Raw genomic sequence first — 26,387 nt, 5'->3', positions numbered from 1 at the left:
GGGCTGTTCAAAATCTGTTAAAATGCGTGACATAGTCCCTTTAAAGGGACTATGTCACGCATTTTAATGGCTTTTTAAACGGCCAAAATTTATATAATTTGTAGGAAACTTAAAAAAATCAATTTTCATTAACAATTACTATTTTAGAGCACTACAACTGTTAAAAAGCGCGTTTGGCTGCGGATGGCTCGGATGGAAATGAATTGCAATTTGAAAACGTTAGCCAACGTTTTCAAGTTGTTTCCGTGCGCCTTAAAAAAAATCGATATTTATAGCCGAAGTTTGATTTCTTTCCCCAAAAAAGGTTATATCTTCAGTCAATTGTTCAAAGATAATGATTATCATGGGTAAAGTTACCTACCACCTATTTCAGAACAGTTTAGACCAAAAATCTGCGAAATCCCCGTGACATAGTCCCTTTAAAGTCCATTCCAGGTCGATTGCGAAGAATGCTGACCTTTAAATCTGATATTCTATTTGTTTTTCTTCATTCCTGATTCCTGGAATGTTTTCTCATTGATTGCAACGACACGCCACCACAAGATCATTTGTAGTGAGCAAGCAACAGCTTTCGAGTTCTTCTTTACTTGCCGATTATGTCTTCAATTGTAACAGCTGTGTTTAAAGCAACCATTGGCTTGCTTGTGAATAAAGGCAGAGATAAGGCAGCGGAGAAGCTGAAAGATGGCGATGTAACAGATCAAAAATTTCGTGGATTGATCGTGCGTGAAATCGACGATATCAAGTCCAAGTTGGATGGATTATCAAGGAAAGATTTGCTGGCAAGTATCAGTTTCTTCAAGGAAGGAATTGAGCTGCTCTATGAGGTATTTTATAAGGCAAGGTCCAGAGGCGAGTACGGCGCGGTAACTACACAAGCAGCTTGTGCTGAAGCATTTTCTGTAGTCAAAGGCGTGCGAAAGTTGGATCTCACTGAGCTGGATGAATCAGCTACGAGGGCGCTTTTCGACGCAAAGGAAAGATTCAAACAAGCCCGTATAGAAGCAACAAGGGCCTTTAGCAATGAAGCTCTAAAAACATCTGACCGCATTCTAGCGATGCAATATCGAGTAATGGCGACAATTCTGGAGAAAGTTGACCATCCCGCGGACGCAGTAGCACCGTGTAGAGTGTGCATTGAAGAGCTTCACTGTGTTTCAGCAGTTCAACAATGTTTTAGCATCGAGTTAACAAAAGGGTTTTGGGCTCAATTTGCTAAAGGGGAACGCAGGGAAATTATTTCCAATGTCTGTCACCTGAGATTTGTCATCTACCGTCTCACGCTGATGGTTTGTTTCGGTAATAAGGAGCTCTCAAACTGGCCTTGCATCGGCAGCGGAGAAGACAAAGTTGATCCATTGCGCGACGAAAGAGTAACTGAAGTTCTGCGTAAACAGGGCATGGAGCACTGTTGTGTAACATGGTCATTTGGTCAGGAGGGTGGAGAGGAGCACAAGCTGAAGATGCCGCGTGGTATCGCTACAAACTCCAGCGGACAATTCATTGTAGGAGACTATCGGGATGGTAACGTAAAGGTGTTTGACAGCACAGGAACATTTATGAGTCTTTTCAGTCTCCCTAAAGATGACGTACATACAAAGTTATATGTTCTTGATGTAGCCACAGACGTGAATGACAGTATCTATGTTTTGGCCAGATTGGAAAAGCCTGGAGCTGAGTACGTTGTTTACGAATTTAACAACACCGCTGACCTGCATCACAAGTTTCCTGTGAGGGGAGGGAACAGACTGACAGTCACCGACAGTGGCAAAGTACTGGTACTGAGGATAGATGATGTGATTGATGTGCATGAGACTACTGGTCAGTTTGTTTGCTCGTTTGGTGAAGACATATTGAAGGATCCGCGGGATATCACTGCTGCTAATGATGGCCGTGTTATGGTAGTGGACAGGAGAGATGACTGTGCTCACATATTCAGTGAACATGGCGACCATCTTAACAAGTTTAAACTCCAAGGAAGTTATTGGTGTCCTAGAATTGCATTTCACCGGGCAAGTGGACATGTTGTTCTCGCTGGTAAAAAAACAGGGCAAGATCTCCTGCTGGTGGAAGTTTACACCAAAGATGGCGAGTTTGTGCGCAGCACTCAAATCCAGTATGATTGGATTTGTATCGTAAGAGGGATAAAAGTGACTACTGAGGGACGCATTGCTGTAGCTTGTGATGAAAAAAAGGTACTCGTTATTTGAAAAATATGATTCTGGGGTCCACAACTAATATTTTAAAATAATGTAAAATGATGTTATGAAACAAGAAGCATAAAACTGTTTCAGTGTGGACACTTGTTTACATAATAAGTGTAAAACAAATAACAATAGCAATGTAAACATGGCATGGATGTTGTGTATACATAAATCCTAAAATACTAAGCTAAAAATGAGTTTCTCCTTATAATACAAAATCATTTAAGCTTAAAAAATGCTGTTTTGAAAATTTTTGAAAACTTTCATATTTTTTGTGCCTTTCGGCAGCATGTTTCACTTAATTGCTTCACAATAGCAGTAGCATTTTGTATAAAGACGTGTTATTTACAGAATGTGGAAAGGAAAGTTTGGTGGACAAGTCTCTAAGAATTTATTAAAGGTAAATTGTAGCAATTAATTCTTGTGGTGGGAGGAGATGACTATTGATTTGTAAAAACAATAGAGTCCTTACTTGTGACTGACTCATCACTTACAGTTTTGCGATGGCACATTGTCATAGCAACAAGTGAAACCAAGGTTTTGCCTTTGATCACACCCTTTATTCATGGCTAACTGAAGTGTATTGTAAGTCGCACAGGAACATGCCTTTTTATCATGATCTAATGGTATAAAGTTAGATGTCTCTGTTTCCCAGCTGTATTCCTCTTCATGGTTACAGTCTGTGTGAGTTGTTTGCACTTGATTATATTCGAGTCTCAGTATATTAAATACATGAAAAAGGCATAGACTATTATAAAAATCCGTGAAGACGTTTGAAGACAAAAAAATTTTCTCGTTTAAGAAAGGGGAGGTGTGGGGTGGGGGTCTTCTTATCTACCAATTTGCTGCTGTGGAAGATTTTCAACCATCATAAATTATTTGTAAACCAGACCATACAAAGAAAAACATTTTTCACTAGTACTGTTGCATTCAAGAGTCCTCTAAGACTTTCAAATCGTGGCAATATTTGACAAGTAACTTGACCGGAAAACAAAACAAAAAAAACACAGCTGTAAAAGTTATGGCATATAGATCTAAAATTAAAATCAGTGAGCGCCAGCAGATAAAGAACGTCTGCATGTTTATGTCACACATGGATTTATGAAATTTGCATTGTTATAAACATTATTACATAATAATCATAATTTTGTGGATTTTCTATGTAGTAGCCTTTCCTTTTTACGCCTAACTGGTAATAATTTTCCATGCGTTTGATTATAAAGAAGGCTATGTTATCTCTGATTCAAATAAGAAAAATCGGAAGTATTCCTTCTTTCCTAGACGTTTTTGGATTTTAATCCTAACACGCAGTTTGGGACTGGAACTCTTCTCACACACAATCATGATAATTTTTACAAAGCCAAGTTCCCCAAATAAAATTCGCTTTTATTTCCTTTCAAAACACACCAAAATCATGATATATCGCTTGCAACCAAATGCTGTCTTCAGCAATTCCTTAGCAACTGCTCTGTCCAGATATAGTTGAGAAGCACCCCCCCCCCCCCAAGCAGTGTATCAAAAATCATGTTTTTAAATAATTCGTTATTGTAACGTATTTAGTTCACTTTTTATGATTTATCACAACTTTTTTAGCTTTTAGCGCTTGATAGCTTTTATATATGATCAATGTTTGTTTTCTTACGGGGCCTCGCAGAAATATCACTTTTGTGATGTAAGCCCCCTGTTATTTGTAAATTACATTCATTAAACTTGCTAGCAGTTATTGTCAAAAGATTAGCTAAATGGGTGGACTCGCTGAATAAATGACTAAAAGAAAATGGTCAGTCATGGTAAAATGACATTTCATGTATTAATTTGAAAAAGTTTTGCAAATAATTTTTCACTTTGATGGTGTCCTAAAAGCACAACTGCTAGTCTGTGAACAGGCTCTATACTGGGATATAGTGCTTAATGATACCAGTCTATTATAAATTTATAAAACTAGCAGTAGCCCTCAGCAGACAAACTGAGCAGATTAGATAAGTGAATTTGACTCTGTGAGGGGCTGGTAGAAAGTGGTAAACACCCTAACTTGACATTTCTATTGCATTATAATTATTTTCAAAAAAGTTTCAGTAATATTTACAATTTTATTGCTTTCAACATGCAGATCCAGATCTTTGGAAGACAAGTGTAGTGTCAAAAATTCAATTTAATTGGACAAATATTGAGTGACCAAGTTATGGCACTATGTGCCAATTGGCACTCTAAGGGGTTAAAGGGTTAAAAGCACGACTACTAGCCTCTGAACAGGCTCCCTAGTGGGGTATAGTGCTCAATGATTCCAGTCTATTATAAATGTATAAAAAAATTAAGTCACTTTCTATTAATAATTTTGAAGGAGAATACATATATAATACATGTATCAGCAATTTACAGTGTTGTTTGACAGTATAGCTTTTGAACTTGAGTTAACTATTCATTAGCCGGGAATTAATAATAATGTCAGCATAATAATTTCTGCCTAATTGGCAGTTAATAAACCATAATTATTTGCAATATAACCTCTTATTTTATTATAATAATTGTAGCCAATTGTAGTTACCGGTACCTCTTATATGTATGAAGTGTATTGTAATAACTGTTTTTTTATAGAGCGGTTTCCACTTGAGCATTGAAAGTAACTCGCAGTTGTTTAGGTTTTGCATTTGCTGCGCCAAGTGACTGGCTTAAACATCTTGCACCACTTTCTTTACCAATCAGAAGAAAAAGCCATAAACCAATTCTGATTCTGGATTTTTTTTTGGTTGGAAAATTTGGCAAGTATTTTTTGGGTGACTTAATTTAAATAGGGGATTTCTTTGGGTATTAAAAACGAACTAAAGTTCTTTGGCGCGTCCTTGGTGTATCTATGGTATGTTGCATAAACAAACACGAGAGTTCAATTTTTTAATGATTCTCTTTGAAATATGTTATTGCCCCTTCTGGCAATTTAGGGGCAATTTGACAAGGTCCAGGGATTTTTTTGGGTAATGTCAGAAGACTTAGGGATTCTTTTGGGTCCTGACTTTGCCTCCATTCGATTATCCCCGTCATTTACAACAAGCCGGAGTACCCCCCCCCCCCTCAACTGAAAACTGCTCTAAATAATTTTACTTGTAGCTTTCTGTAATTACTGCTTATTTTTGTACTAATAAAGTGCTATAAAAGTAAGTTGCTGGCGATTTTATTGCATGTTTCAGTGGTGTTTTCTCAAGGGAATGTTTATCTTTGTTAGTATGATGACCTTTGAATTGATCAGGCTTTGGTAAGGGGGGAGGGGTGGGGTTGGGAAGCACATTTAACGTCATCTAAATACTTTGGAAGAGACATGTCCCAGCAGAGCATTTCAATCATAATGCACAAAAACTTTCCCCTGCCACTTTTGTTTCCTCTTTTCATACTCAAAACCAGTGTGCATGTGAAGTCCAAATAGTTTATTCACAAAGGCGCTAAAATGTAAGAACGAACATTCCAAAACATGTTGAATTGTTCCTCTGGGGTTCACAGGACAGAAAACTGGGCATACATTACAGTGGCTCACCCGAACTTGTCCTCTTGATAAGGAGGACAAATCATGTCCACATGATACAGTACAGTGAATTGGTGTTTACTTACATGACATTCAATTGTTACATATAACATCAGTCAGCCATTATTATAATCAATGCTTCTCATGGTATGAAGCATACAGTAATTTTCCAAGACTGATGACATACCCAGCTGCCGTGACACTCCCTGTGCAACTTTAAGCTATTGCTTTCCAGTGAGAAGTACTTTTTAAGACAAATCGAAGGAAAGAAATCCAAAAGTCAATTTTTATTATCCAATAAAATAACAGCTGGAGTGATCACTACATAAAAATGTTACGTGTTACTAGGCAACCGTTCCAACACAAACTAATGAATTTTCAGTCAATTGTCAAGAACCAAGTAAGCCTTGCAAGCCCCAACAAGATGAACTCCAATGTAACAAACTGGTTAATTTGTGGAATCCGCAACAAAATAAATTTTTACTTACAGCTAATGAACAGATATGGCTTTGGTTTTATGCTTGTAGACACAACGAAGAATGAAGGAAACACACGTTTCTTATTTCAGTCAACTAACATGGGAAATTTGTTCCCGTCCATTTGGTCAATGTACGTTGTCAATATTCTGCCTGATTAAGAGAAGACATCCAATATATAAAGATCTAAAATTATGGGCTATTAACCATGCCCAGTGTTTTTGGTTGCACTGCAATAACCACGTATAAGGGAAATGGTCAAAACTATTGTACTCAGGTAGGACCCACAACTCTGCAAACAGACAGGTGTACCCCCCTTCCTCACCTTAAAAGATGGTGTCCTGTTTGTATATCCCCCACTCTACCAGGAGTAGAAACAGATTAAAACCTGCTTGTGCCATTTCTCCAGCAATGCAACCTTCATGCACACCTAATATGAAAGTCTCAACTCAAATTTTAAGGCCAATAAATTTTGTCCATTTGGTTAATCAGACAGGTGGTATCTTGCATAGTCCCCCTACCCCTACACAAGGTGGGTCCTCGTCGAATACGCTTGTTGTGACCACTTCCCTAAGCTAGTCAGATTGATTTGGATGAAAGATTGCAGTAGTAAGTCTCTTGCAGACATTTTTATCAGCACAAGCAGTATTACAACAACAGATTGAGAGGTATAATGTTGTAATGGTCTGGTGTGTCCAAGGACCCATCAACATCTCGCAGGGACATTTCAGTCCACAGAGCCACATTCATCAAGGCTCTCCTCTCCCTCACCCCCACAGGCTTTGATTTGTCTCTTTTAACTGGCCTCTTCCACAGCGGGTTTCAGTCCTCTGATGGTCAGATCGTAAACCACTTCTTCAATTTTCTTGAGGTCATATTTGAGGCCATCAAACTTCTTTCTGAGAGAGTCATTTTTAAGATTTAACAGTCTGAAGCCAGCGTCTAGCTCAGCCACAAATACAGCTATTTTGTAAGGTCGGCCGTAATCTGCTGAGGTTACACTGTTCACTGCAAACCGTGACTGAAAAAAAAAAAACAGTCAAACATATACTGTAAGATTTGGTTGGAAATTCAATAAATGTGGATTGTAGTAGTTTTACTATGCTCTCAATAACAATACTAAATCAGCATTAAGTAATATTGTAATTTTACTGTATTGTAGGTCTTTGTCCATTTGTCCGCCCATCAGTCTGTCCCTCCTTTGTCCGTTTGTCAGTCCATCCGTCCATCCATCCACCCAAAATATATATAAATAATACGATAGAAGATATCATAATGCACGTCCAAGCCGGAAAAATAGCTGTCATGGTTCTTGGCCAATGGGGTTCTCCAAGCTAATCAGAACTGGTAGAGCAGTTGTTCAGTTCATTAATTTAGTAATTAATTTTGTTTGATGACCTTTTCCTTGTTATTTCCATTGTGGTTTGCTTATTAAAAGCTCCTAGTTGCAGTGTCAGCTATCATGATTCAAGCAACTTACCAGTTCATTTGCAAGAAGAAGAAGTCCAGTTAAAAAATCATCCAAGTCAATATGGAAACCATCAGATGACCGCTCTACTTGGACTGCAAAAGAGAAATGTAGATAAAACATCAAGAGTCAGCTTACTGTAGCTTGTTCTGTAGGTTCTCTGTTTGTGGAGAAATGTGAACAAGTGGGTGAACAAAGGGAAGAAAAGCAAACTGGTCAGCCTTCATTACCTTCCCTTTGTTTACCTGCATGCACTTCCTTGAACATGCAATGACTTGATCTTTTACTTATTATTTTCTATTACAGTAACTGTTTTTCACAACAATATAAATTGATGTAAATACCGTAGAATTCCGGTTATAAGCCCTGGGCTTATACAACTTCGTAAGGGTTTTTGGATGGGCTTATAAGCGGAGGGGCTTATATTCGGGAGGGCTTATAAGCGGAAGGAAAAAAACGTTTCGAAACGAGCCTCGGGAGTGTTGATCGAAATACGTTTTTAAGTTAAACAAGAACTTCAAGCAGTTTGTAACCGTGCGGTTAATGTTTGATCACCTCTTTCAGTTCTTTGGCTAAAAAGGCACGGCGCCGAACAGTGAAAAATCTTTAGAAAAGCAGTCACTTGAGAAACACACAAGTCATGTTTGCGTGAGTCACGGAGTGTGCGTGACATGAATTTCCTTTACCGCGTCATCTTTAAACCACATGCCTGGTCGGATAAATTCCTGCTTACGCATGCAAATATTTATTTTGTTCCGAATGTTCAATAAAATAAACCCAAACCAGTTCATGAATGGCATTAAAAAGAAGTCCATTTCACGCCAAAATAAAGAGTACACTAAGTCCATCCCGTCGTATTTCTCCGTTTAGCGTCGTCCGACGATCTTTTGCAAGTAAAATAGAGCAAACCTGACTGCGTGATTCAGAAGGTAATTCCCCTGGCGCGATTACGTGTATTCCGTGCCTTGACATATTCTTGCTAAGCTTGCAATTTTCGTTTCGATTCCCACTGAAAATAAACTCAAAACAAAAAATTGGAATATTTCCAATATTCAACATGTTCCTATTTCACACAAACAGAGCGCAGAGTATTCGTAAATATTTTTAAAATAGGTGAATGTTTATTTATAGCTACAGGCGAGCGATCGCGTGGCATAGGTCTGACGTAGTGCTAGTTTTAAATAGCTTGTACATGTCCAAGCGGTCTTTGGTTTCGCTATGTGATTATTCAGTCCTCTCTTCTGGTAAAACACTCGAATGACACAAAAACATAAATTTCCGTCTAAATAGAGAGCAGAGTGTTCATGTTAAACGAGTGATCGCTAGTAAACATCAAAACTTGCGTGACCGTGACCAAGGTGCCGGATGGGCCGCGTGGGTGTGGAACGATTTACCGACAAAAAAATTTAAAAACGACAAAAAACGAAAAAAAAAACGCCGGCCAGATTATGAACCGGCTTCGCACGGTTAAAAAACGCACAAAAAAGCAACATTTAGCCCTGTTCAGTACTGTCATCCGGTAGAGGGGGGCTTATATCCGGGGGGGCTTATAACCGGATGTATTTTTTTGTTTCCAAGTTGATGGGCCTATAACCAGGGGGGCTTATAAGCGGGGGGGGCTTATAACCGGAATTTTACGGTATGCAATTCTTCTGGCATTCTAGTTCAATAATTATTTGCAATGCTACATAATTTTTCTTCTATTAAATGCTCAGTTTGCTTTTCCTAAGGTTGAGTGCTTAATAGAAGTTTGAATGTGCCGTATTTTCTCGATTTAACGCCCCGGTGTTTATTTCAAACTTGTCCCTATAGGGCCGGCGTTTATTTGAATTCAAGATTTTTTTCAAGCCCTATGTTTCTAAGAAATGATTTTTATTCATTATTTTTGACAGCTATTTATATAATTAGACATTATTTTTAAAACATACTCAACCTTTAATAATTGTCTAAGGGGTTGATTATCGGCGTTTAATCGAGAAAATACGGTACTCTGGATGGACTGCCTCCCCCTCACTATGAATCTGAGTACCCCACCAAGGGTAAAATTTGTAAGATTTTCATGTTCGCAAAGGAAATGCTATTCAATTGCATCTGACAATTAATATGCACATCTTACTGTTAGCTTTTGGCCAATTTACCTCCGAGCTTTTCTGCCAGCTCTTGTCTAGTAATGAGTCGATCACTTTCCAGGTACACAATAAATGCTCCAAGAAAGGCGAACCGTTGACTCACAAAGCGCCAGTGGTCACAAAATCTACAATAAAAAAAACATAAGAATTTAAAACACACAGCTGGCTTATCAGTGTCAGAGGATTTCTGAGTCCTTACACTGTAAGTCCCCGTTCTGTAGCATGAGGCAACTACATGTAACTAAAAGGATCTGTACACCACTTGTTGGGATGTTAGTCCATTGCAGTCTCCCCCCCCCCCCTTCCCCCAAGCCAGTATTTTGACTGGTTGTCCAAACACCACGTTGGACTCAAGATCAAGTCCAATCCCTGGCTGGTGTTGTTCTGTTGTGTTCTTGGGCAAGATACTTTTACTCTCAGAGTGCCTTTCTCCACCAAATTATTTGTACAATTGAAGGGGCAAGGGCAAGAAACGCACATCGAGTTTTGGCCAAATTGAAACACATTAGATATATTCTGGAGCCCTGTGATGCTCAAGGAAAAAATATACCCGGTAATGTACTTACTGACCTGTAATATTGACCAGCTGGTATTTTCTCCACAAGATTTGCATACTGTGACTTGACAACAGTGAGCATTTGTCTGCTTTTAGCACAAATCTTCTTCACAGCTGAAAGCCAGAGTGATCATGATCAAAAACTTCTTTCTCCTTACATACAAAATACATAGTCAAACATCAGTGCTGAAGAGATTGTCTGTCAAGTTCTCATAAATGACATTGTACTAGAGCTTTGAAGTTAACTAACTTTTGGTGACATCATAATCCATATATGTATGAATGGGGGAAGGTACCACCGATTGTGTTATGTAAGGCGCAAGTGTTAACATGCAGTGTCGAACAAGCGAACAATCTTTTTGACTTCATAGAAGGATTTAAACATTCTGAATTCAGCCTTGTAAATGTCACTACAAAAGAAGAAAACAAAGACAGAAAGCCAATTTATTTGTGTGAATGTTTTTATGGCTTAGTGGAAACTGAAAAAAGAAGTTGCCTGCTCGAAGTACTGGGTTAAGTGTTGTTTGATTGGAAACTACATATCAGAGGGTTTCCAAGGTTTTTGACAGGTAAAGCATCTTAAAAAAAAACAATGTTTAAATTGTTTTAAAACTTAATTAAAGCGTGTATTTCTTTTTTCTTTTCTCTAACCAAGCCAATTTGTACAAATTTAATTGATGCGGTTTTTGATGAATATTATTATGCAAAAAGATGCGAGTTGAGGTATGGGTAATCACAACATTGCGTATTATTTATATCATTTTTAATGAATTTTTAAAATTTTCACATAATCCAGGATTTTCTCTGCATAATCAACACATTCCTCCACATAATCTTCTTGAAAATTTCCATATAATTTATTATTTTTTCTGCACCCTATTAGATGCCCTGACTCGTAGATCGTCTTCAGTTGATGTACTGTTAAGTTCTCACAAATATTTAACATTGCAAGGAATTATGTTTGGTTATCAAACACAAATGACAGTGTTTAATCGGGATATCCAAACACTGAGAGGAGACTTTCATGTACCTTCAGGACTTGAAGATTGATGTACTGCTTGTAAAACAGCCAGGACTTCTCTTGCAGATTGTTCCAAGTCACGAATGACTGTCTTGATTCCCTGAAAAATTTACCACACATGCATCAGTATTTACATGTAAAGCCCTGTTAGTCTCTATCAAGACAAACTTAATTGCACACATTTTCTTCAAATAATTTTTCATGTTTTATCTTTTTCCTTTCATTTGTATCAGATCTAACCTCTTTTTCCAGGTACATGTATGTAGGTAAGATTTTCAACAGGCAAAATTTACATGATCACAGGCACTATTAGTCGGGCTTCATGTTGCCACTACTTATAATTCCACGGCTTTTTGTTACAACAAACAATTAATCACTAATTTATTGGTGCTTAAAATTTATCTGTCTTTGTTCAGATCACTATAACGGGCTTATTAGTTTTGAGTGTATCACTATATTTTCTACACCTTCTATCTGTTCCTATTTTATTCCTTGTTATTGCGTTTATTGATCTCGGTTAATTTTTGCGCATACATTATATTGTTGCTACGGGCTAAGGTTTCCCGTTAGTCTCCTATGCATTTTGCGTCCTACAGTATTAGTACTTTGCTTTATGGCTTTTTAGCCTTCTGCTTGAAGAGCACGTGCCCTTGAGGGGTCTATGATATGAGATTGTTTATGTTTAAGATTTGAATACAGTGCCCTTGATGGGTCTATGATACGAGATTATTTATGTTGAAGATCTGAATACAGTGCCCTTGAGATTGCATAGAAGAGCCAATAATTATATTGTTGGAATTCAAATAAACCATTATTATTATTATTATTATTGTTTATGTTGAAGATTTGATTACAGTGCCCTTGAGGGGTCTATGATATGAGATTGTCTACGTTGAAGATTTGAATACAGTGCCCCTGAGTTTGCATAGAAGAGCCAATATTGTTGGAATGCAAATAAACCATCATTATTATTATTATTACCAAAAATAAGTCGTATTTGTAATGTATGCTCAAATTTAAGTCAGAATGTATCTTTAGCCATTGTAAATATTTTAGAAATAGACAAATAAAATTATTACTATTATTATTATTATTATTATTATTGTTGTTGTTGTTTTTGTTGAAGATGTGATTACACTGTCCTTGGGGGGTCTATGATATGAGATTATTTATGTTGAAGATTTGAATACAGTGCCCTTGAGGGGTCTATGATATGAGATTGTTTATCTTGAAGATTTGAATACAGTGCCCTTGAGGGGTCTATGATATGAGATTGTTTATGTTGAAGTTTTGAATACAGTGCCCTTGAGGGGTCTATGTTTAATGATTGATAATGTTGAAGATTTATTATCACTCCCCTTTAGGGGTCTGATATGAGACTGTCAATGTCAAGTATTTATATATTTTCATAGTGCCCTTTAGTGGTGTATAGAGTACATGTATGTTTCTTGTCGTTTTGTTTCTTTCTGGAGTAAGCGTTCATAAATATTGAATTGCGTTTCTCTGGAAGTTGCTTGTCTGTATGTATTAGCTTGCTTAGTCTCTCTTTTGTTCAAGTACCATTGTTTGTTTTCACATATTCCTTTATTATCACTTTGTTTCGTTTTTTCTTTAGACATTTCTGGCACGAGGTTATAGTCTTCACCTACATGTGATACAGGAGAGGTGTCTTTATTATTATTAAAAATAAAAATAAAAAGAAAGAAAATGAAATTTACAGCTCTTGTTTTTGAGTGCTTCAGAGATTTCTCTTAGTTACACAGGAGTTTTTAACAGATGGAGATCTTTTGCCTCAACTGTGTTGGGTACCAGTCCCATACCTGTAAAGCCCATCAATTGTGCCTCGTTTATGCAGTTAATGCTGTATTCGAGCACATCAGTGTTTTCTATCAGTTGCGCATTCCATGGTTTCAAGCCGCTGCACGATCTGGCAAGCTTGAGTGTCCCAATTATCCTTCACTGTTATAGCAGTTAAAGAAAGTACGGTCCACCAGCTAATCACTGAAAGGAATGCCCAGAATCAAGGTGTAGTTTGTTCTGTTTTGCGTTTGCTTTCAGTTTTGATCCTAGTTATCCTTTGGTTTTTTCATACTAGTCGCATTTAGCACTTTTCATCTTATTTTAGGGCAATTCCATGTCATGGACGTTACAATTCAGACTAATTTTTAGAACTTTAAACTTGCATTGTCTAAGGATGAAAACAAGTTTAAAAACTTTTCATTGATGTACAAGTCTGTGCACCTTAGTGTGTTAATTTGATTATTTCTTTTTTCCAGTTGACTTATTTGTGCCAGAGAAATATTGAGAAAAACGACTCTCATGGACGTTACATAAAAATCAACCACGTAATTTAGTGCATTAGCATTACTTTAAAATTCCTGTGAACTTTCAAGCATTTTCAAAATATCTTCTCCATGTCAATGTAGTTTAGTGATTGTGTTAACTGAAAATTTTGTTTTCACCTCCATTATCTTTCACAGTTTTTCCTGGAGACTAAAAATGTAACGTCATGGACGTTACAAAAATTGTCATGGACGTTACACTATGTGAATTCTTCTTCAAGTTTACCAAATAAATTAACTTTTTTCAATTGTTGGGCTCTATCATTTGTAGTAAAACAATATTTCTTGGCAGTTGGAAATGAAAGTATCTTGCTAGTTAATGTAAAACCCGTGGAATGCTCATTTACATTTTTGAGGACATTTCACAGTCCTTACATGACATATTAACCTGCATTTTCAGCAAATCTCTTTCCACAAGCTTGCTGTTTATCAACCCAAACCTGTCTTTTGGAAAAAACTGCCCACTGCTATACTGCCTAACTTTTTTTTACCTTTTCCAAAGGCTTTGATAAAGTTTTGCCTTTTTTTCAACATTTTTGCAAAAAGTGTAACATCCATGATATGGCGTCCATGACCAACTTTAACTGCACTTAGTTAAAAAATGTAACAGTTTACCAGAGTTTTGTTATCATCAAAATGTTCACTTTTGATAAGTAACAAAGCAGCAGAATTTTTTTAAGAATCCTTCAAATAATAACTTAAGGAGAGAAAAAAAAATGCACAAAACTTCATGGACGTTACGTAACGTCCATGACAGAACTTCACATCGCTGTTGCTATTTTTTAAAAATATTTTGGATGAAGTCTTTATCAGTTATTTGTCAACACAAATGAGAGAATATTCCTAATATAATTGTTTGAATTCATAAGCATTTTGAAAGTATGATTTTTGTAAGTTAAATATGTGCATCACAGACATTGTAAATTATTAAGAAGGTAAACCCGTACTTTGGGGACCCCCCCTAAAAACACTGTTGTCACAGACAAAGTAAAAGTTGTTTTTTTGTATACTATAACATGTCTACAATGCAGCACAGGTAATTATTCCATCTGAAATATCGTTTGAAAAATCTTGATTTTTACACCTCTCATGTGGAATTGCCCTTTACATTAATTCAATTGTTTTTGTATTTTATTTCCTAGATCATGAGTCTGAAGCTTTGCCATTGCCATTTATTGATCCCTCTTTTCGTTTACTTGTTCTGTTGGTGTATTGTGATATTAAATCTGGTGTCAAGTGAAAAGATTGTGTTTAATTATCACTTCAGTATTTTGGAAAGTTTTTGGTGCACCTTGTTTCATATTAGGCACAATAAGTAGGGGTTCAAGTTGCCACAGTGACTACTTTTAATTCTGGGGTTTTACCGGTAGTGATGATGGAATCTGTTTTTGCTAAGATCGCTTTTAGGAGCAATGTTAGTTTTAGTGTTGCTCGGATCTGTCTTTGCCGAGATCGCTATTACGAGTTTTTTAGTTTGCAATGTTGCGTTTTATTTTCAACACCTCCAACGATATTTAATCCTTTATCTATTCCTATTAAAAATATGAGGAAAAGCGTTTGTATTATTGATCTTGATCTTTGTACCTTTACGCAATAATTTTAGTATTCTTATAAGCCAACGTTTCGCGTTGGTTTCCAATGCATTTCGCGTTCCACAATGTTAGTACATTGCTATTTGGCTTTCAAGCCTTCTCCTTGAAGATGACGTGGCCCTTGACATGTGCCGTTTACGGATCTATAATATCAGTTTGTAATTTTCGATTATTTGTTTAACAGTGCCTTTGATGGGTCTATGATATAAGATTCTTAATGTTGAAGATTTGCATACAGTGCCCTTGAGCGGTCTGTCATACAAGTTTGCTTATTTTGAAGATTTGTAAACACTGCCCTTGAAGGGGCTGATGTGAGACTGTTGATGTTGAACAATTGTATATCAGATAGTACCTTTGAGTGGTATAGAGAGTATGTTTGTTGTAGTTTTGTTTCTTTCTAGATAAAGCGTTCACAAATATTTATTGTGTTTCTTTGGAAGTTGCTTGTCTGTTAGCTTGCTTAGTTTCTGTTTTGTTAAGGCAGGTTGGGGTTATTTTTAATTTCGTATATATTCCCCCTCTTCTTTGTTGTCACATATTGTTTTATTTTCACTTGGTTTTTTCTGCAGACATTTTTGACACGAGGTTCTGGGCTTCATCTATCTGTAATACGGGAGAGGTATCTTTAATAATGGAGAAAATGAAATTTACAGCTCTTGTTTCCAGATCTTCCGGGACTTAGTTACGCAAGAGTTTTCAACAGATGGAGATCCTTTTATGACTTTTATACAACTGTGTTGGCTACCAATCTCATCCCTGTGAAGCACATCAATTGTACATTGATCTGCAGTATCTGCTGGATTCAAGCAAAATAATCAGTTTCCTCTATCAATTGCGCTTTCCATGGTTTCAAGTGGCTGCACGATCTGTGAACTACCCACTCAGATGATGGTCTCTTTCAAGGAATTTCCGCTAACATGGCCCTTTGGCCTCAACCTCTGTTGTGAACAATTAGTTACATTCTGTTGACACTCTCTAGAAAGTAAATGAGAAGTTCAAAATTATAATCACTTTGCTCTAGCCCTTTCTTTTTATCTCTATATGTTGGCTTGGCTGGCCAACGCACCCAATTTAATCAATGGTTTGTGTGTCCAGATGTGTAGTGGAGGCAAAATATGTAATTTGTGATGATCTTAAATTAGCATAAATTACTATTTTGCCGGCACGGATCAGAGGGCTGGGTGCGGGTTTGAGGTGCGCAGTGTATAGTGGGATTTGAGTTTAAATAGGTGGCCGTTAGAAAGGTGAGACATTCTACGGTCAGCCTTCGTCACGTTTTGGTCAATGTTTGGTTATTTTTTTTTTCCTATGTCATCAGTGGATGCAGGATTACGCTTCGTTTTGTTTAAATATTTAGTTCTGCTATTATAATTGTATCACTGTAAGATCATATATTTCGAATGACGCTTCGTCTTGTTTAAATATTTAGTTTTGCTATCAGAATTGTATCACTGTAAGATCGTATATTTGGAAAAGTATTTGTTTACAGTAGTTAGATAATAATACCCTAAACCCCCAAGGGTTGCGCCACTGCCTTGGTCGGGGCCACACGTTCCCAATTTTCTCCACTTGCTGGTTTTAGTTTAGGGGTTTTCGTGTCCGGCTTTGGTGCACTTAAGTATTTGTCATTTATTCATACCTTGTATTATATGTTGAGATGGAATAAACGGGACGATGGCTTGGCTGGCCAACGCACCCAATTTAATCAATGGTTTGTGTCCGGATGTGTAGTGGAGGCAAAATCGGCCCTTTCACAATTCTCGAAAAATAATAACATTGGCAAATCATTCTTCACAAAAAAAATAATAATAATAATTTAGAGAACGTTTTGGAAAATCACGGTTCGTGGTTCACTATGGATACAGTAAACACCCGCGTGTAAGAACCTACAATTTTCTAAGTTTGGCAAAATAGGTTCTTGTATTTGGGGGTAGTTATTGGTAATTTAGGCTAAGTAGGTTCTTAATAAGGTTCTTAATTTCTTAGGAAGAGCCCTAGTTTTTGATTGTACGAGAAGAAAAAAAATGGGTTTGGTCCTTCATTATGCAGCATTTATTCATAACTGTATTGCTTCAAGCCTCAAGCAAGGTCCAAAGAAGACAATTACAGTCTATGTGAATCTGTCTTTTCTTTATTTGTAAATACAGTTTGGGATGTTCTGTTAAAATTTTTTATGAAAATTTTCTATAACCTACATATAAGAACCTGCTGAAAATTGCTTGGCTAAACAGGTTCTTATATTTTGGTGTATTAAAATGGCAAATTTCTGCCAGCAGGTTCTTAAACCACTAGGTTCTTACACGCGGGTGTTTACTGTATTACAATTCACAAGGAAAATAATTCGTCCCCTTCCCCAGCCCCATGTCCAGGGGGTGGTCGGGGGAACAAGACCCCGATAAAGGATGCCCACCTCTCACTACAGATTTGATACCCTGAAGTGCTGATTTTCTTACTTGCCTAGAAGGTCAAGTTTTGGTTAAAAGATTAATATATTTTGCCTGGGCCTGCAGCGGGACAGTCAGAGACCTGCAGCAACTGCAAGGCGCGTGCAACACAGAGTCAACACAGTCCACGTGGATTAACAAATCAATTGCAAAAACGTACAAGCGGCGAGAACTCATAGAACGTACCTCTCTTATTTCCTGGTCATTTGATAAATAATCCTGAAAGGAAGCAAACAAAGAGATAAGCGGTTTTTCCTCTGTTTCCGTAACGTCACTGTTATCTTTCACTTCGGCCGCCATGTTGTTGAGCGTGCGTATATTGTGCAGCGGTGTGCTATCTTGAATTGTGCGCGGTCGTCTGCGCGCATTCTCGTCGCCAGGCTCTTCTTCGGGACGATTTTCAAAGCTTGACAGGGGTCTAGGTTCTAGGGAGGCAGAATATGGACAGGTCTGATGACAATTAAATAATTAAAGATTATCTCCCAAACATTTTACACAACAAGAAAAATAAACGTGTGATTTCGTGGAAAATTGCCACCCCCTGTTTTCCATCGAAAATTAAGACGTTGCGCCCCCCCCCCCCTCTGCTGTGTATCACTTTACACCCTGCCCCTTCCCGATAATTTACTGCACTGAGTCTTGAGGCCCGTAGGTCTCATTCTGCGCCTACGAACTATACAAAGTTTTTATAGCGTTTCAAGCAATCCAAAAACTCTCTTCATGTACAAATCTATATTTTACGGTGTTTTGTGAATTGTTGGGTGATTTTTTGGAAGGAGATAGTTTTTCGAATAACAAAATGTTTTGTGAAACATTTGAGAAGAAAAATAAGCGATAGGAAAATAGAATGACGTTTCGATGACGCCATGTCATCATTATCAAGTTAAAATTATAATACGGAGTTCAGGCTTATATAGTTTTCAATGGTGTGATAATATATTTGCATATTAAGATTTTAAATAAACAGTTTAGCACGCACAGAATCTGATTGCGTGTTAAGTTTAATATATATTAACACGCAATCAGATTCTGTGCGTGCTATTACTGTTTATTTAGAATCTGAATATACTAATTTATTATATGGCTACAATAGTACGCGTGCTCTGATTGGCTGTTGAGCGGGCATTATTTTCTTGTAATGACCGGGCATTATGAAAATTTTTCTCGGCTCGACGGTTTTTGGAGTTGTGAGTAAAAGCTCCTAGCGAGGGGGCAAAAACAACAACAACTGGTGACAAAATATAACTAGCTTTTCAATAACTGAAAGAAAAATAATATATAGATTTAGGCAAGCCTAAAAGCGGAGCTCCCCAGTTAATTATTTTGCACTTTATTGAAACCTGAATTCAAGCCATTGTACAATTTTAAGGCTAAGAATATAATATTCGTTTTATTTTTTTTTTTTTTATAAATTTTAATATTGTTACTTACTTTTTTTTACCGTGTCCCGGGGGGGGGGGGAAGAGGTACTCCCTAAAATTTACTCAAGGGGTGTGCCACTGAGTCGCTGAGACTCTGGACCTGTTCCAGAGAAAAACGGCTCAATTTGCGACCCTGTTCCAGACAAACAGTGCAAAATAGGTACCCTGTTCCAGACAATATCCACAATGAAAAATATATGAAGATAGATATAAAAACACTAGCGTACATCACAAAGCGCTCACTTGACTTTGTCTGTGGCTTGGAGAAAAACCAATGAGAGGAGCGGATTTTCATAGCTAAACTTGATAGTGTTCCACAGTCAAAAGAGTGATTTGTATACCCTGTTTCAGAGTCAGAGAGGCAAAAGGCATACCCTGTTGAGCAGCACATACCCGTATAGCCCTTATATGGGAGTACCGTATACAGCAACACCAAATAAGCCGAGAACAAACAAAATCAATCAAAACGTTTTAATTCCACCGACAGCATTATGATCCAGAAGTCTGGATGGGAAATTATGCTGCAAAACGGGTAATTATGTAACCTTCGTAGATAAGGAGGGGGTAATAGGGCTGCATGTTGGGGTAGATAGGCATATCACGTGGTAAATTAGCAAAGCACTTAACATTTAGAGTATATAGGAAATAATATACATCTACATTAAGAATATGGTTAATTTTCTTTTTTTCATTCATTCATTTGTTTTTATTTTCACTATTTGCCTATATTTTAATTTTGAATGGAAATGGCAGAGGTCATACATGTAGCAAAGGGTTTACAGCATATTGCCATAAGCTAATGCCAAGCAAACCGGAGTGAAAGCTAACCACAAGCAAACTAGAGTGAAAGCTAATCCCAAGCACACCGGATGAATAAAGCTAACTGCGAGCAAACAGGGGTGAACCTAACTACAAGCAAACCGGAGTGAAACTAACTGGAAGCAAAGAAGGGACATTCTGTAACCCCATCCCACCCCCTCCCCCCCCCCCCCAAAAAGGATGATAGCACCTTTTTTACTTTTACATGTCTTTTTGAGTCCCCTTCCTCTTAAGGGGTTTCACTTCACTTACAGAAATAAAAAAACAAAAATTCTGGGAGATAGAATATTGTTTGTGTGTCTCAAACTCAGTTTTGTTCTTTGATTACGCAGAAAAAATAGAATCATGTTTGCTTGTGTATAAAACTATGCAAGAAAAAAAGCATCAATACTTTGACTGCTCTTTTAAAAATTTGTATGCTTTATTGTACACATTTTTGTGGAGTCATGTTGCCCATTCGTCATGAAGTTCACAAAGTAAGCAAATGAGTCACAATTTCGTTGCTTCATGGTACCTAATGGATACTGCAAATTTAATCTGGCTTTAGAATATTTCACTAATTTTAACATTATAGCTGTTCTTATAAATTGTACGCAGCATACAACACATAAGAATGAAATTGGTATTGCATATTGCTTGCAATCACGATTTTAACGTCTATACTTAAGAATTACAGTACCACCAGTTTCAGCATTACCAATCCAAATTCAAATTATTACATTGCTTTTTAACTCCACTACCTCCCCCAAGGTCAACCAAAGATCTTATGATATACAGTAATTAGACAACTACATGTAAGTCCTGTGTAGTCGAGGGCTCAAAATATTTGGACACTTACAGCTCATGTTAACCGGCCAAAGAGATTTTAGCTTGGTCACATGTGGTTTCTTACCAGCCAAAACATTGAAAATAGCAATTTTAAACTCCCATTCATTTCTGCTGTTACTGTTTTGGCTGCATAAATTATTCTTAAAAAGATCACTTCATAATGCCCTTGTTACATCTAAAAAGATGTGAAAGAGACAGGTCAATCAAGAAGTTGTTTTCTGAAGTACACTGTAAATACGTTAACATTTAAAATATAAACTTTGCTCATTTGCAGCTTTTCTTGATTTCAATTTACATGTAATTTACTAGTCTCTTGAAAATGGCATCATGAAGACACCCAAACATCAAGCTGGATAATCTTAATCCTTCCTGTTTTCTTTTGATGTCCTTGTCCACATTCTGTTTTTGTGTCTGTGGCTCTGCAAATTCTGAAATTCATGTTAACCCTGAAAAAAGTCAAATGCCACAGATTAAATTAAAATTGATTAATTGGTATGAAAATCAATAATATTTATAAAACAAAACACTTAACGCAAGCTTGTATAAAGTGAAGCAAAACTACTGGATGCGAAAGGATACCTTATATATTTAACAGAGATGTATCAGCACAGACTATTTTTTTTACTGATAACTGCGAAGTCAACTACAGAAAAAAAACCCTGGTAACTCGAACTCGGATAACTCGAACAACCTTGCTAACTCAAACTCACTTCCATTTCCTTCGGATTTGACCCCACTTTTCAGTCATTTTTACTCGGTTAAATTCGAACTCGGATAACTCGAAAACCCCGCTAACTCGAACTAAATTTTGTTTCCCTTGAACAAAATTTGGGTCAAACTTTTTACCCTGATAACTCGAATTCCAGAACTTGCAACTCGCAACGGTTGCCCATTGATTATAGCAATGAACAGATCATGTATTTGACAGTCATTTTCCACTCTTAACAAAAGAATGTGTGGTCGCTTTAGAGTTTCTGGCAAGATAAGTTCAATTTGCACAGTACTGTATACTGAAGTGCTTAAAAATCAGTAAACTATCAATTATTAACTTGGCAAATAAAATATTCAATCAACCCCGCTAACTCGAAAAACCCCGCTAACTCGAACTCATTTTCGTTTCCCTTCAGAGTTCGAGTTAGCAGGGTTCTACTGTAAATATTTCAGGACCTGAACAATCGATGAAAATCGATGATCGGAAAATCAATCGATCAATCGATGACAATCGATTAATTACTGTTGATTGGCATCGATAATCACACTTTGGTGGTCGCGAACTTCATCGATTGCCATCGATTGGCATTAAACACACAATCAATCCGAAGCATGAAGTAAATACTTACATATGTTGTTTTGTAAAAAAAAAATAATAAAGCTCCTTTCCATTGAGATGAAGTTTACATCATAAGCTTTAATGTTTCTGTTTTTCATTCGAGTTTCCTACTGTTTGCTAGCGCTAGAATTCCAAAGACACTTCGTTATTCGTGACCGAGTCAAAAATGGCGGACGTGACAGGCGAAACTCATCCCCAGACTCCCACTGTTGTCTTGTTTTAGTTCCGACGTACGGACGACGTATTTTTGAGTTCTCTCTGCTACTGTTTGATTTGAAATATTTCGGACGAGCGAGAAAATGTTTATGGACTACAAGACAGAGTTTTAGAAAAATTACATTGTACTTAGACAGCGAGGAATTCTGTAAGTTGCGATTTCTATTTACTTTGCCAGGAGTTGGTTCGAAAGCAAACCAGACCGAAAAGCGTACGCTTCGTTGATGGAGGCGAATAAGACTTAAGCTCAAAATGTTTGTTTTAAATAATTATTGCCTTATTACTGTTAAGTTAGTAAGTTTCTCGTTGTATTGACATTTTTTGGAAAGGTTATCATTGTTGTTGCTAATAAAATATAACATACAAGAGAGACCGTGTGTTTTAAAGTAAACATATTTATCAAATACTAGTCAAATAAAAAACAATGGCAGTTAAATGATCGATTGAATTGGTAATCGATGATATTGATAATCGATGAAAATCGATGTTAGTTAATTGATCGATTGTCATCGATTATCGATGAAATTGATAATCGATGACAATCGATAATCACAAAAACTTTAGCGATCGATTGTTCATCGATTATCAATATCAATCGATTAATTGATATCGGTTGTCATCGATTGTTATCGATTGCCATCGATTATCGATTCCATTGATTGTTCAGGTCCTGATATTTTAATAAACTCAAAGCATCACTGCAAACCCTTACACCCCCTCTTTAAAAGGTTTGACCTTTAAATACTCCCCCTCCCCTCTACCCCTATATATACATGTACATGCATAGGAAAAACATTGCCACATCTTAAAAGCTTTTCTCTTAACAGTAATACTAAGATTTTTAAAGATACACATTTAATTAATAATAAGTTTGCATGCACAGCTGCATACAGTGTCTAAAATGGCATGAATTTACTCACAAAGATTCCAGTTTTCCAGTAGTCATTAACCTTTGTTGTGTGCATTTTCCAAATTCCACAACAAGATTGTGATTTTTTTATGACAAATATAACATTTACTGTTGACATTCTGAATGAAACCAGCAAAACAGACCTCAAAATCTCAAAATTGTTGACATTGTTATGTAATCCACATGAACGCTCAATAGTGAACAGAACTACATGACAAGTGGATTATTTAATATATTTGGGAACGAAAGAGCTAAGTAATGAAGCTGAAGTTTATTTACTCTGACTAAATGAACAGTAATTTTACCTCCATCATGAATATCAATAAACTGCATACACTGAATCGATCTATTTCACTCGGAGTTAACGAAATTCCAGGTGCTTCGTGCAAACTGACATCACTTTCATTCTCATCTCAGCTGCTCTTCCAGCACTGTAAAACAAAATAATCATATCACAAGCATTTAAAAATCGTAAGCTTAATTTTCTTCGAGATGTGTTGAAGTGATATTCTTTGTGAATTCGTTCCTCGAAGGCCCAACAATTATTTGTTTACATAATCAAATCCTCCTATTTGATCAGTAAAACCTGGTAAAACTGAATTTTAACGAATAGTATTTTTCAACATTGTTCATGTCACAAGCAAATGCTTAGTGGCGAAAGCAAGTAAAATGTGCCGTCAATATAAGCTTACTTTGCGTATAAAGTAAGCTTAAGACAAAACGTAGAGATATTAAATGACGGAAACACTGCAGTTTTGTACTCACCTTCAGCAGTTGGCCGCAGTAGGTACACTCGTCTGCTCGTTTTATCTCCGTTCCCTTGTTCTCCGCTATTTCTTTGCCTGTTTCCTCGGCACCTCTCTTGCTATTTTAGTCGCTTTTCTTCGCTACTTTGCTACCAGGTTCGACAGGCGCTTTGCTATACTTTTTCGCCTGCTTTCTGTCCGGGTTTTCTGGATCTCTCGCGATCTCTTTCCCGTCGCAAATCGCTTAAACCCTGTTTCCTCGAAGTTAAGTTTACCCTGCTCTCGTTTGTAGTCATCGGCATAACAAGGAGCCAAAATAAATGTGTTTGTCTCAAGTTAGCTGTTTAGACCTCACACTGCAAAATTATTTCGCGCCAGTACTGCGCGAGTTGTCAAGACCTTTCAAGATCCCGGATGTGCGCAACACCGTACGTACGTACGCCGCCGCCGTACGCGCCCGCGAGGCATGCCGCTAGCCATGATGACCATGAAAACTCGGATGCAGAGGTTTCCTATTTTATTTCATGTGTTTTTTTTTTTTTTCATGTGTTTTTTTTATGGGTATGGTGCTCCGCTCGTACGTACGTACGCCGCCGCCGTACGCGCCCGCGAGGCATGCCGCTAGCCATGATGACCATGAAAACTCGGATGCAGAGGTTTCCTATTTTATTTCATGTGTTTTTTTTTTTTTTCATGTGTTTTTTTTATGGGTATGGTGCTCCGCTCTGCGGCCCTTACGGGCCGCTAAGGAGCTCCGCTATAAGCATACCGATACTTCTTTAGTATGAGCGACGAAGAGAGCCACAGAGAGCGAGAGCGAGTTTTACCTCCAGTGTTTTTTCCTTTGATTACACTCTTTTTGAATAGTGCTTAAAGGCCATATAATAAATAACTTATTAACCTCGTCCGTTCGGTCATTACAGGGGAATCTCAGACCTCGACCTTGATGTATTGACCTCGCTGTCGCTCAGTCAATACATCAAGGCCTCGGTCTGAGATTCCCCTGTAATGACCTCACTCTCGGTTAATAAGTAGTATATATTATCACATCCTAGATCACTATATAAGCCTGAACTCCGTATTATAATTTTAACTTGATAATGATGACATGGCGTCATCGAGAGATAGTTTTTCTCAAAGGATAAGTACAGTTTAGAGAAATTAGAAATATTGAAGATTCAATGTGATTTTAAAATTAGAATATGAAGTTTAAAATTGGTAGAGGGACACCATGCAGTCCCCTGACAACGTGGAGTGCTCTTGCGTGAGGGTCAACTGTCTGGTGGTGTTTCAAAAACAATTTTCTTTCTCCTTTCCTTTCTTTAAACCTCCTAAAACTTCACTCAAATTCACAGTTACCGCCGCGTTAAGGCTGTCCGTTTACCAAATTTTAGCCAAGAAAATTTAATTTTGAAAACACAATAAATCTCAAATATTTCTAATTTCTCTAAATTTTGGTAATTCTTTGCGAAAAAACTACCTTCTCCCAACATCCCCAAAAATTTACAAAACTCCGTTAAACATAGATTATATGCGAGATAATGAGAGCGTTTTTGGATTTTTTGAAACGCGAACGAGATATTTCCGTTAAACCCGTGTGAAAAACGACCTTCGGGTATACAAAAGGTCGATGTGTTTTGACGCTATAGTAAATCCCGGCTTTGGCTATTGAGTTCCCCTACTGAGTTCCCTGTTGAATTTCCTAGTGAGTGTCCGTGAGTTTCGTAGTGAGTTCCCTATTGAATTCCCTTTTCAGTTCCCTTCATGAGTTTCCTTTAAGACTTACTTTGAGAGTTTCGTAATACAGAGTTCCCTAGCTAGTAGTGAGATCCGTTGTGAGTTCCCTTTTGAGATCCCTAGAAGTGAGTTTTCTTTTGGGCATGAGTTCCCTTATGGGTGCTATGGTAATGCTACCCTTATGGGTGAGCTACAGTTACTTCAAAACAAGGTTGCCAAGACCATTCTTAGTTTACCAAGTTTTTCCTCGTCTACAGAAGCATTAAATACACTTGGTTGGCCAACACTTGTGAAACGCAGGTTATTTCACCGCTGCGTTTTCGTTTTCAAATATGTAAATGGCCTCATAGATTTTCATTTTGATACAAAGAGAAACTATGACATTCATTCTTATAATACCCGTGGCAAAACCAATTTTTATTTACCGAGAATTAGACGTAATTATGGCAAGCAACGCCTTTTATACCAAGGACTTGCAGATTGGAACAAGCTTGACAAATCGATAGAAGACATTAAGTCCATTTTACTTTTTAAGCAAGCCCTGAAGAATGTAGTTTTTTAGATAAATTTTTTATTCTATGCCTTTTATTGTGAACTTTAATACTATAGTCGAAGCTCTCTTAACGGACACTCTCGT

At 37.2% G+C, this 26,387-nt stretch overlaps 4 protein-coding genes across 5 annotated transcripts in view; 2 read left to right on the top strand and 2 right to left on the bottom strand.

Moving 5' to 3' along the window:
• The window catches only part of LOC144661252 (uncharacterized), an 82,343-nt gene that overhangs the window by 40,351 nt on the left and 15,605 nt on the right, over positions 1–26,387 (top strand). The gene's annotated exons all lie outside the window — the stretch shown is intronic.
• LOC144661287 (translin-like) overlaps positions 1–26,387 on the bottom strand; it is a 59,531-nt gene that overhangs the window by 23,821 nt on the left and 9,323 nt on the right. The window lies entirely within an intron of this gene.
• Positions 453–26,387, top strand: part of LOC144661263 (uncharacterized) — a 174,214-nt gene continuing 148,279 nt past the window's right edge. Inside the window, exons 1-2 of one of the 2 annotated variants that reach the window (XM_078521964.1) lie at positions 453–2,583; positions 2,641–5,357. In XM_078521964.1, the coding sequence (XP_078378090.1) occupies positions 597–2,210 (1,614 nt within the window). In that variant the 5' untranslated portion in view covers positions 453–596 and the 3' untranslated portion in view covers positions 2,211–2,583; positions 2,641–5,357. Of the gene's footprint in view, positions 5,358–26,387 lie in introns of those variants that run through there. The other variant, XM_078521963.1, reaches the window with a different exon arrangement.
• LOC144661281 (translin-like) lies at positions 5,442–18,049 on the bottom strand. The gene is made up of 6 exons (XM_078521987.1): positions 17,930–18,049; positions 11,375–11,465; positions 10,359–10,458; positions 9,798–9,913; positions 7,672–7,754; positions 5,442–7,212 (listed from the first exon to the last, which is right to left on the bottom strand). Exons 1-6 carry the CDS (start codon positions 18,041–18,043, stop codon positions 6,988–6,990), a joined length of 729 nt encoding a protein of 242 aa, XP_078378113.1. The 5' UTR covers positions 18,044–18,049; the 3' UTR covers positions 5,442–6,987.

Source organism: Oculina patagonica, chromosome 7, assembly GCF_052425735.1.
Source record: "Oculina patagonica isolate OP01 chromosome 7, crgOcupat, whole genome shotgun sequence".
NCBI classification, from domain to species: Eukaryota; Metazoa; Cnidaria; class Anthozoa; order Scleractinia; family Oculinidae; genus Oculina; species Oculina patagonica.
The sequence above is the reverse complement of the archived record's forward strand: the minus strand, read 5'-3'. Positions and strand labels throughout refer to the sequence as shown.